We start from the raw sequence: 12,514 nt of genomic DNA on the forward strand, positions 1-12,514 counted from the left end.
CATGTGTGTCATTAATGTTGCTAAATGAGATTAGATCTAGATAGATGGGGGAGCATGGTTGGATAGAATATGTACATTGGATAGAATGTACACTATCAAAATAAAAGTGGTTTTAAGAAGTAATTTGAAAATGTTCCAAATACAAAGCTTTCCAAATGTTTTGTAATTGTCAGTGCTTCCAGAAAGGCCAGATGAAAAACATCAGGATGGAAAACATTGGTTAGAGTGGCTTTAGCTGCCTTACAAAAAATAAAAGTAAACTAGGGCTTTTTATATTCCGAAATAGCCAGTGGCCAACATCCAGCTAAAAATGAAGGACTTCTAGTGCTAAGTCACAAAGAAATAACACATTTGTTGTGACTAATACAAGGAGTCTCCAGGATATCTGCCCTGGGCGTAGATGCACACAATGTATTGCGAGTACCTATATGTAAAAGAGCAGAAACATACCCTCAAGAATAGTGCGGTAACATATAACTGCATTTAATCGTGTTGTTATAAATAAATAAAATAATAAAAAATGGTCATGGCTAACTTGTTCTGTTGGTTTCAATGGGACTTAACTTTCAGATGTTGCTGGACTGATTTCCATCAAGGAACAGCTTCTGGAGGGCCACAGGTTTATCCTCCCCGATCTAGTAGCACAACAGAACTAACTTATTTGGGTTGGTTTCTTAACTGGTGTGGGGGACATTACCTGAGAAATAGGTTTTGTTAGGATTTGGTGGGAATTTTACACTAGTGTTATGCAAATCATTTCTTCAAGCTTCAAGAGCTGTTGCAGTACAATAGAGTAATAAGCATTTTAGCTGAAAAGTCCTCAATTTAAGCCTCTTCTCAACCACACACAAATTAGGTGACCTCAAGCAAGCTACTCATTGTTCACTGCATGTGTGCAAACATGTACCCCTTGAAGCAAAGAGATAAACTTACCGTTAATTTTAATCATGTTTAAAATGTTTTAAAGTACTTGTTTTCAACTGTTTTTATTGATCATTTTAATATTTTATTACAATAAACTGGTATAGAAATTTTGTTAAATAAAAACAAATGTCAGTAATACAAATCTCTGCTTTTATGTTTCCTCTTTACCAGTTAAAGATGTATGAAATCTTCTCTATTATTTACATGTTTGTTTTTCATTGAATTGCTGTTTCTTATGTTACTTCAGATCCTTCCATCATTACACAGTATTCTTATTTAAAGCCATAGAGACCTCATTTAATTGTTCACTTTCCCACTTTGGCCATAGCCTTGTACAGCCTATTTTCTTTCAGCAAAGTTGTATATGTACACATCTTTCCTGTTGTAATTAAAAACAAACAAAGACTGTTCAGTGGACTGGCTTAATTATGTCACATCTTAAAAGTTATTGCTTTCTTCTCTTTATCTTCCTCCCCCCCTCCCACTGATCAGTAATGATGGTTCCGTGAATCTGGTTATTTGGAACACAATGCAGTTTTCATCTTGGGGAAGATAATGGATCTTTGTAGCATCCGTAGTATAAAGTGAAATAACTGTCCTTGAAGAAGTGGTGCTACTTATATTCTTAGTACTGTAGTAAGAATCTTATCCTGATCTTTGTGTTAAAATACAGGGTCGATGGCAGCCAAGGGTTCTGTAAGAGGTGGGGGTGGAAGAGTGCAGCTAGCATGTCTGGAAAACATCCGTTTAGCTGAGCTGAGCAAAGGCAGATGATATGTTCCAATAACAGTGGTCTCATTTCAAACAGCTGGTTCAGTGAGACACTATAAAAAGAGAAAAGTGAAAAAACACATTGGAAAGAGTTTGGAAAATGCTACACTGAAAGAGGCCCCAGCCCCTTGTGCTTGCTGTTCCAGTGGTTTTCTCTCTCATCCAAGATGCAGTTTTCACGCGACCAGCACAAAAACTTACAGGAGATGCGCAAGCTGTAGGAGCAATCACATATTTTAGAGATGCGGAAGGATGAAAATTCTGTTTTGGGACAGATAAGTGCAATACACTCTTCATTGCCATGTCTGAAACCACTCAGGAGTTGGAGCTGTTCTGAAACATGACAGCATTTCCTGCACTCTAAAGAATCATGTCATGGTGATTGGCATTCTTATGTTTTTTATGCAGCATCAACTCTTTTTTCTGCAGCAGAGAATAGAAGAACAAAAGGAAGCTGCCCAGAATGGCTGGGGGAACCAAGCCAGATGGGTGGGGTTTGAATAAATTATTATTATTATTATTATTATTATTATTATTAACTTCCCAAAGCCCAGCATCTAGCTTACTCAGCTATGGGAAGGCAGAGCAAGGGTCTTCAAATGTTGCCCAATGCCTCAAAAAAAGGCCTTGAGGGCCACATGCGGTCCTTGGGCCAAACCTGTGGGCTTATGTTTCCCAACCCATCCACCTTCTCTCTGTAGGATGTTGCTACTGTAAGCACACTTACAGTAAACAGTGATTTTTTTAAAAAAAATCTTTTATTTTCTATTTTTCGATTTGAAAATATTCACTAGTAATTATAAATCGCGACTTCCGGGTTAGCGCCAGCGCTGAATGGCGGATTTCTCCCGGAGCTCCGGGAGAGATCTGCTTCGCGGGTTCGGGTCTTGTTGCTCACGGCGGAGCAAAGACCCTTAAAAGTCACAGGCGCGTAGCCTGTGAACCGGAGACTCGGCGGGCACCTTTGCCCCCCCCCGACGTTGTGAAATAGCCTTTTTAAAGGCTATAGATCAGCGGAGGGGTGCGTGGAGCGGTGCTGAGAGTCGCTTTCACCCAGCCTGCGAAGCGAAGCCGCGTCGCCATCAGCGGAGAGCGCTGACTTCTTCCGAAGATTTTGGACTAAAAGAGAGCAACTTTCCGTGAGTAGGATTGAGTTTGCATTACAAATTGGACGTCAAAATTAATGAATTTGGGCACCGAGACGGATAAGTACTAAAAAGGAAGTCTGCTTACCGTCCTGCAGCAAGATTAAAGCGAAAGACAGTGAAGCTGTAACTTCTGACAGGAGCTTTTATGAGCTAAGAAACCCAACACCAAGCAAAGAACTCCCCCCCAAAAGGCAGGGGAGGGGGGGAAGAAGGCTTTAAAGGGATTTCCTGCCTAATTTAAAGGAGATTGAACTGATTACCGCTGCTTATCTACCTGGGGGTCGGACTGCCGGAGGAAAGACACCGGCTAAGGACGGTTGCTACAAATAAGGTTAGAAAGTAACTGACATATAGACTTTGGTTACTCTCAACTTGAAACATCGTATTTGGTTACATAGTAAGTCATTTGCAGGACACTTTTAATTTGGATCTTTTACAAAGTAAGGGACTTGGAGGGCTTTTGCTTTTTGGAAGTGTGGGAACAATTTAAAGTTCAGAAACTGATTTTGCGCCCTCTAGAGGATTTGGTCAGCTTCAGGAACTAAGTGGAATTTAAAACCTGAGAACTTTTTATTGTTGACAGTTTAAGAGTGTGGGAATGACCTTGAACGAAAGACTTTGTTATGGCAGATGGTAAACAGAAAGAAGATCCACAAGAAACAACTTTGAAATCTGGTAGACAATACAAAGTGGACTCTTCTATGCAAAGAAGGGCCTCTGTATCAGGGGCCCCGGGAACTGCAGCTGCAACAAAGGCAAGAGTGAAAATGTCTTCAGAAGATGCGTTTACAAAGGCCTTGGGAAAAATAAGTGATTCTTTAGAGGAATTAAAGAAGCAAGGTGCTGAAACAAATAAGAAAATTGAAGAAATCTCTGGGAAAATTGATCTGAATACAAAAAGTATAACGGACCTTGGAAATAAAGTGAACTCTAATGCAGAAGCAATTGGGAAACTATTGGAAGATTCATCTACAACGCGAAAGATAGCCGAAGAAGCTAAGGAAATTGCTACTGCTGTTGAAGGGAAACTTCCACCGGTGTACAGGAAATTGGATGAGTATGAACTGACACTTTCTATGCAGGATATGCAACGCAAGGAGAAAAACCTAAGGATTAGACTTGTGCCGGAAAAAGAAGGAGACAACTTGGTGGATTATTTGACAAAAGAGTTTTCTGACTTTTGGAAGCAAGATTTGAAAGAAGAAGAGCTCAAAATTGAGAGTGCATTTAGGTTGGGAACAAGGCAGAAGAAGAATAGACCCAGAGACTGCTTGATAACTCTAAGATCCAAAGAAGAGAGGGATAAAATATTGAACCTGCATTATCAAACAACCCTTCGGATTGAGGATTCTTATATTGAGATTTTTAAAGACATCCCTAAAAGTATCTTGGATGCAAGAGGTCCTTATAAGGATTTGGTGACACTACTGAAGAGGAACTACATACTATTCAGGTGGGAGTTTCTCCAAGGCTTGTCTTTTAAATACAAAGGCAAGAAAAGAAGAATAAAAACAGTGAGTGATAAAGACAAGTTCTTGGGAGAACACGAAGAAGACCTACAGAAAGAGACCCATCCAGGAGAAGGACATCCTTCAAGATTAGACAAAGACACAGAACCACTGACAAAGGACGAACAACAATTGGGAGCTGTAGGAGGAATTAAATAACCCCATCATGGCTTTGCAACTTCTAACTTGGAATTGTAATGGTCTAAACAACCCCCGAAAAAGAAAAAATATATTTCATGCTTTAAAGAAAGATCATTTGGACTTGATTTGTTTACAAGAGACCCATGTGACAAGAGCACATAGAAAATTGTTAACAAATAAGAGACTGGGACAAGAATTTATATCTTCAGATAAAGTAAAAAAGAGAGGAGTGGTGATCTACGTAAAGGAAAATTTGCAGCCGAAACAAATCTTTAAAGATGACCAAGGAAGATATTTGGCAATTGAAATTCAATTTCAAGGAGAAAAATTTCTGATAGTGGGGGTGTATGCACCAAATGAAGGGAAAACAGAATTCTTTAAGAAGTTGCATGAGACTTTAACGGACTATATGGACTATAAACTGATTATGATGGGAGACATGAATGGAGTAGTTTCAACAAATATGGACAAAGCACAAAGACAGGTAGTCACAAAAGATGGAAGACTACCAAAAACCTTTTTTGAAATGACTGACAATATGGATTTGATTGACATTTGGAGAACAAAACACCCACTAGAGAGAGAGGGAACCTTCTTTTCTGAAGCCAAAATGACATGGACTAGGATCGACCAAATTTGGGTGACTAGCGGTATGGCGTCGAATATAAAGAAAGTGGAAATCTGCCCAAAAACTCTCTCCGACCATAATGCAGTAAAGATGGTGATGAAGCAAACAACAACTGGCTCTTTCAGATGGAGAATGAATGACACCTTATTTAGAGACGAGGAGATCTGTAAAAAGGCCCAAAAAACCCTGAAAGATTATTTTGAAATTAATCTAAGGACTAAAGTAGAAAAAAGAATAGTATGGGACGCAAGCAAAGCCGTGATGAGAGGGTTTTTGATACAACAAAATACATTAAAGAGAAGAAAGCAAAATGAGAGGAAGGAGAAAATTCTGGATAAGATAAAAGAAGGGGAAAGGAAATTAAGATTGAAGCCAAAATCGCAAGAGATTCTAAGAGAAATTAAATTGTACCAAACACAATATATGGAACTGATGAATCAAGAAATAGAATGGAAAATTAAACAAATGAGACAGAAGTCTTTTGAATCTGCAGACAAATGTGGCAAGTTATTGGCTTGGCAAATAAAGAAGAGACAAAAACTCAACACGGTAACAAACTTAGAAGTGGAAGGAAAGAACATATGCAACCCAGTAGAAATTAGGAATTGTTTTCAGAACTACTTTAGACAATTGTATACACAAGGGCCGCAGAATGAAACAGATATACAACAATTCCTCGAGAAAAATGGGCTGAAAAAGATTTCGCAGGAAAGTAAGATAATTTTGAATCAGGAGATATCAATACAGGAAATAGAAGATGCCATTCAAAACATGACGTTGGGCAAATCACCTGGACCAGATGGACTGACTTCCAAATATTACAAAGTTTTGAAGGAAGGACTTATACAACCTTTGAAGGAAGTCTGTAATGAGATCATGAAGGGGAAAAGGGCACCCGATACGTGGAGAGAGGCCTACATTACACTTATACCAAAGACAGAGACTGAAAAGACCCAACTTAAGAACTACCGACCCATCTCCTTACTAAATGTGGATTACAAAATCTTTGCTGATGTTTTAGCAAAGAGACTGAAAAGAGTTTTGATGGAGGAGATTCATGGGGACCAAGCGGGCTTTCTCCCGAAAAGGCATTTGTCGGATAATGTAAGGAATATAATTGACATTTTGGAGAAGTTGGAAGTGAATATAAACACTAAGGCTGTTTTGATATTTGTGGATGCCGAGAAAGCCTTTGACAACATTTCTTGGAGCTTTATGTTGAAGAACCTCCGGGGGATGGGGGTAGGCCAAGGGTTTGAAAATGGTATAGGTGCAATATATTCTGAACAGAAAGCAAAATTAATTGTAAATAATGTTGTAACAGAAGAGTTTAAGATTGAAAAAGGGACACGACAGGGGTGCCCTATTTCCCCATTACTTTTTATATCGGTCCTCGAGGTTTTGCTTAATATGATCAGGAGGGACCAGTTGGTTAAAGGCATTCAGGTCGGAGTCAAACAATACAAATTGAGAGCATTTGCAGATGACCTGGTACTTACATTACAGGAGCCAGAAGCTAGCACGAAAAGAGTCTTGGAAATAATCCAAGAGTTTGGTCAATTGGCAGGATTTAAATTGAATAAGTTAAAGACTAAGGTATTGGAGAAAAATCTAACACAGATTGAAAAAGAAAGGTTTCAGAATGAGACGGGGTTGACTGCGGCTAAAAAAGTGAAATATTTGGGTGTGAATATGACAGCTAAGAATGTGAATTTATTTAAAGACAATTATGAAAAAACTTGGACAGAAGTGAAAAAAGATCTAGAAATATGGTCAAACTTGAAGCTTTCCTTGTTAGGTCGAATTGCAGTTATAAAAATGAATGTTTTGCCAAGAATGTTGTTTTTGTTTCAAACATTACAAATAATGGATAAAATGGACTGTTTCAAGAAGTGGCAGAAAGATATATCTAAATTTGTCTGGCAGGGCAAGAAGCCCAGAATAAAATTTAAGATATTAACGGATTCAAAGGAAAGAGGGGGGTTTGCCCTGCCAGACTTTAAATTGTACTATGAAGCGGCAGCTTTCTGCTGGCTAAAAGAATGGCTGCTTCTTGAAAACACAGACATTTTGGATTTGGAAGGATTTAACAATATTTTTGGGTGGCATGCATATTTGTGGTATGACAAGGTTAAAGCGCATAAAAGTTTCAAAAACCATATTGTCAGAAAAGCACTGCTGAATGTCTGGGTTAAATATAAGGACTTGCTGGAAAATAAGACTCCAAGATGGTTATCACCAATGGAAGCTAAGGCAGTTAAAAAGCTAAATATGGAGTCGAAATGGCCAAGATATTGGGAAATCTTGGAAAAGGAAGGGGACAAATTGAGATTGCAGAGTTTTGAAAAATTAAAAGGGAAGGTGAGAGATTGGTTACATTATCACCAAATAAATGAAGTGTTTAAACTAGACAGAAAAATAGGCTTCCAGGTGGAAAAATCAAAATTAGAGACTGAACTGTTAGAATCCAGTACTAAGAATTTGTCAAAAATGTATGATCTGCTGCTGAAATGGAATACACAAGATGAAATGGTAAAATCAAGTATGATTAAATGGGCTCAGGACATTGGTCATAACATCATGTTTGCTGATTGGGAAAAGTTGTGGACCACCGGGTTGAAATTTACGGCGTGTAACGCCTTAAGAGAAAATATAATGAAAATGATTTATAGGTGGTACATAACCCCAGTCAAGCTTGCAAAGATCTATCATTTGCCTGATAATAAATGTTGGAAATGTAAAGAAAAGGAAGGTACATTCTTTCACCTCTGGTGGACGTGCCCGAAGATTAAGGCATTCTGGGAAATGATTTATAACGAACTGAAAAAGGTATTTAAATATACTTTCCCCAAGAAACCAGAGGCCTTTCTCTTGGGTATTGTCGGCCAGGGGGTGTTAAAGACAGATACAACTTTTTTTATGTATGCTACAACAGCAGCTAAAATACTTATTGCAAAGTACTGGAAGACACAGGATCTACCCACACTGGAAGAATGGCAGATGAAGGTGATGGACTATATGAGCTTGGCAGAGATGACGAGCAGAATCCGAGACCAGGGAAGAGAAGCGGCGGAAGAAGAATGGGAAAAGTTTAAGGACTATTTAAAGAAATATTATAAAATTGGAGACAGTTAGAATGATGTTGGATTAAAACAAATGGTTACTATCAGTAATGGTTATGACAAAGAGAATAAGGGTGATTAGCATAAATTTATAATAAAATAAGGCAAGATTTCGCTGAATAACTGTAAGAATCTGGAATACAGAAACGGGAAGTAAGAGGAGGTCGAGGAAGTAAGGTTTAGAAATTGGGTTATGAAATGGTACTTGTTTTATGTTTTATTATTGTTGAATGTTTGTTCATGTATGTTTTGTTTCTGTTATATAAAAAATTGTTCAATAAAAATATTATAAAAAAAAAAAATAGTAATTATAAATCGCACACAAATCCAGTGATGTTTTCTGCAACTTTCCTCCCTCTTCTGCAGTTTCTTATTTTTTCTATCAAAGTCTTACTGCACATCTTAATTAAAACAGTGCTTGTTGGGTGGAAACTGTGGTCTCCTGAATCTCCCCTTCATACACACACATGCAGACACTCCACATTAATATGGGTTATCATAGCATAGGATTATCTCCGTTATCAAATTCTGTTGAAGGTATTTTGAAGACCCTGCAATTTAATGACAAATGTGGAGAAGAAAATGGCTACGATGAGCCATTATTTTTTATCTTATCTGAAATGAAGTTACCTTGACGGTTATTTAAATGGGAAAACGGTTAATACAGATGTGGGAAACCTCCCTCAATGTCACCTCTGCCTGTAACCTGAGCCAAACTGTGTCTCAAGTGAATGTCTGCTAATAGGGAAAGGGTTGCCCTGGCAAAAGCAGACACAGCTGGACTTTTTGTCAACATTCTGTCATCCCATTGAAGGGGAACTGGCAGACAAAACCTTTAGGGAAAGGTAAAAAGGAAGACTTCCCAGCTTGGGCTCTTCCTGAAGCTCTCCAAGTTGGCTTTCTTTTGTTTATCTAAATGACTCAGAGATGTACACCAAAAAATATTTACAGTGAAATTGCAAATGTCTCCTTCCTATATCCCATGACTATAGAAGTCCAGCCTCTGTTGCAAAAGGATTTGGAATGGAACAGGGCAATAAATGAAACTCTGGTTGCTACCATCTTTAATCTTTTTTCCTTACTACCCCTTTGTTTTTCACTTGACACTTTCCAAGTATTCTTCCACCTGGAACTTGGTGATGCGTAGAATGTGGGGCTGCCACCACCAATAGCAGCTGTGCCATATCTCTTCATGCCACCCTCTCCCCTGGGAATGTTTAATGAAACAAAGCATGTGATATCATGTTAACCCACTGAGAGTTTTCCTAACTCTGCAAATGGCAGCCAGTGAAGAGGAGCAGGGAATGGGAAAGGCAGTGATGCCATGTCACATGGTTTGTTTTACTATGACTATGTAGAAATTGGTGCCTTGAAATGCAGTGAGGTTGCTACCCTGCCCCACTTCAAGTCACATTCTTAAGTTGCAGGCCAGAATGGCTGTGGGGATGCCTTCAGCTGATGCCAATCATCTTCTCTGTTACCTGTCACTGAACTTCAATTCACTGAAGCTGTCACCTGCACATGCACAATGACTGTCTGAAACTGTGGTGTCTAGTGGAGGCTGGTTTGAGGGAAAGTACATCAGATAGGACTATTTCTCAAGCGACAGGATTCAGGTGGATTGTCTATCCATCTTCAAACATCAGCAAAGGGAGAACGTTGGAGCGATGTAAACAGTAACATGTACACAGCCTGAATGACACGGGGTTGGGGGGAGACTCCTGAGTTTTTAAACAAGATTTTATTGTGTTTTCCCCAAATAATTATTACAGATAAAGCAAAGAAAATGAAAGCAGAATGCTGGGTATGAGTATTTTTCAGTGTGTGTGGGGGGGGGGGCTGTTATGTACTGAAGTTCTCACCCTGGGCCAGCAGGGAGATACTGTAGATAGTTCAGGTCCACATATGCAAATATGGGATCGAAAGTGACATTCAGTGATGGGATAGTTACAGAAAATGGTTACTGTTGCATTCTAGTGGAGCTCTATATAAGCAGGCTGGCTGAACCCTTCAGTTCAGTACTGTTCTGGCCTGTGAATAAACAAGAGCTGTTTGAAGAATTGCTGTGTCGTCTGATATGTTCACCCATAACTTAACACTGGCGACGAGAATGGGATGGATGGGCAACAGAGCATAGCCAGATGTAGCCACCCTCTGAGCAGAGCTGAATCACTGAGCCAACGCCTTCATTTTGATGATTCCCGAGTGGCCAACCTGGATCTGCCGGCAGCGCCTGTATCGGCTGCCACTATGGCCTGCACATCTGCCCGGGATCGCACCATCAGCCATGTGCCCAACTGGGTGTGGAGGGGGTGGCCACAAGGACCTTTTGCATCGGAGATCCAGCCATTCGCAACCAGACAACCCAAACTCTCGGCTCATCACGGCTATCTGCTGTGGGGAGACAGCGCCGTGATTCCCCAAAGACTCCGTCAACATGTTCTTGAGGCTCTGCACGTTGGCCACCCGGGAATCATCAAAATGAAGGTGTTGGCTCGGTGTTACATCTGGTGGCCTAACATGGACGTTGCCATCACTGCCTGGGTTTCTGCCTGTCAAGCGTGCCAAGAATCGAGGCCTGCGCCACCGGCAGCTAAGGGACACACCTGGGAGACGCAGGGTGGACATCAATCTGGCCGGCCCCTTTCACGGCCGGACCTTTATGGTAGTGGTGGACGCCTATTCCAAATGGCTGGAGGTGGCCCTGATGCCCTCCACCACTACTGAGGCTGTCATCTGGGTGCTGCGAGGCCTCTTTGCGACTCATGGGTGTCCTGATGTCCTTGTCTCTGACAACGGACCGCAGTTCACCTCAGGCACTTTTGAGCGATACCTTTTGGGACTGGGCATCCACCATGCTCTAACAGCAACCTTATTTTTCTCCCTTTAGATTTTATTGCTGTTTTAACTGTATTTTAATATGTTTCATTTGTATTATTGTTGCTGCCCTGATTACCATTTGGTACAACAGCAAAATATTAAAAATAATAATAAGGTGCCTTTAGAAAGGGCAGGCTCTATCTCCATCAGTCCAAAACAATTGCATTAACCTAACATGTATGAAACTTAACTTGCCACAGATGCTTAATTCCACACTCCTCCTTTTTTGCCCCTCCCCTTCTTTTTTTAAGCAAATACAAGGTCAACTTCAAACCAAGTTAAAAGCTCTAGATGCTATTCAGGACAAAAATGCTTCTCTGCTAGAAGAAATCTCTACACTGAGAAACAGCTTTGGATATTTTAATGGGTAAGTGCATTCAGAGGTGCTGTAAACAGCACAGCATCCTCCTTTCTTTAAATAAATGTATTTTAGTTTTTATCACAGAATTAAATGACAGTACAAAATACAACAATGCAATATGGAGCATGGGCTCAGAGTGGACTCGAGTCATGTTCTCTCTAGAGTAGATCAATTACTTTTTTTACAAGTTGAAAAAAGAGAAAGAATCCTCAGCCACCTTGAACATCTCAGCTAATTGGCAGCCCCTGTCCCTCTTCCCTGAAGAGCCAAGCCCTTCTGTCCACTGAGGGGGCACTCGGGGTCAAGCAGGTCCCCCCGGGTTGCACAGGGCCACACACCTGCGCCCACTAACCTGGCCCTAGTGGCACCAGGGAGTGCACCATCTATAGGCTGTGTCTGTATCTGCTACTTCTCATGCCATATTTCTGTGCCTTCTCATTGTTCTGCCAATGTCGTTGGTGCTTGAAACAACAAGCATAAACAAGGCTGAAATGCCTGATTCTACTTCCTTTTTAAAAAAAGAAGTACAGAGAAAGCTTTAGTTGTCAAAAATTATTGTTAGCCTAAGGTAGGCCTGTGCAACTTGTAACCCAGAGACTTCACTTTGTTTGCAGTTCTAATCAGACAATCAAAGCAGAATGTTTATCTGAATCCAAATGTGCTTCCCTTGCATGGTTCCTGGGCTTCATTCTACCCCTGACCTCAGTTAAAGCCACTACATTTGGGTATGGCACTGAGTGTAGTTTTGCCAACAGAGTATACCCTAGAATGCTCCCCCAGAATCAATGAAATGAATCCTTGAGACTAGGGAGCTTGAAAACCCTTGTCCTATAGAATATGAAAAATCTGACATCCATATTCTTAGCACAAGTGCTGGTTTTGACCTCAAGAGCCTTAAATGGCTCACACCTGCAATACTGCAAGGACCGCCTCTCCCCATATGAATGGATCTGAACCCTGCAATGGTCATCGGAGACCTTTCTTCAACGGGCTCCTCCAAGGGAGGTCCAGAGGACGGCAGCATGAGAATA

General features: G+C 40.4%; 1 protein-coding gene across 5 annotated transcripts in view; it reads left to right on the top strand.

Moving 5' to 3' along the window:
* Nucleotides 1-12,514, top strand: part of LMNTD1 (lamin tail domain containing 1) — a 267,223-nt gene that overhangs the window by 81,300 nt on the left and 173,409 nt on the right. For all 5 annotated transcript variants that reach the window (XR_008332541.1, XR_008332542.1, XM_053406837.1 and 2 more), the window contains exon 3: nucleotides 11,374-11,489. Coding sequence is in view for 3 of the 5 variants with exons in the window: in XM_053406837.1 (XP_053262812.1) it covers nucleotides 11,374-11,489 (116 nt within the window). In the remaining 2 variants the exon portion in view is untranslated. The remainder of the gene's footprint in view (nucleotides 1-11,373; nucleotides 11,490-12,514) is intronic.

Source organism: Podarcis raffonei, chromosome 10, assembly GCF_027172205.1.
Source record: "Podarcis raffonei isolate rPodRaf1 chromosome 10, rPodRaf1.pri, whole genome shotgun sequence".
NCBI classification, from domain to species: domain Eukaryota; kingdom Metazoa; phylum Chordata; class Lepidosauria; order Squamata; family Lacertidae; genus Podarcis; species Podarcis raffonei.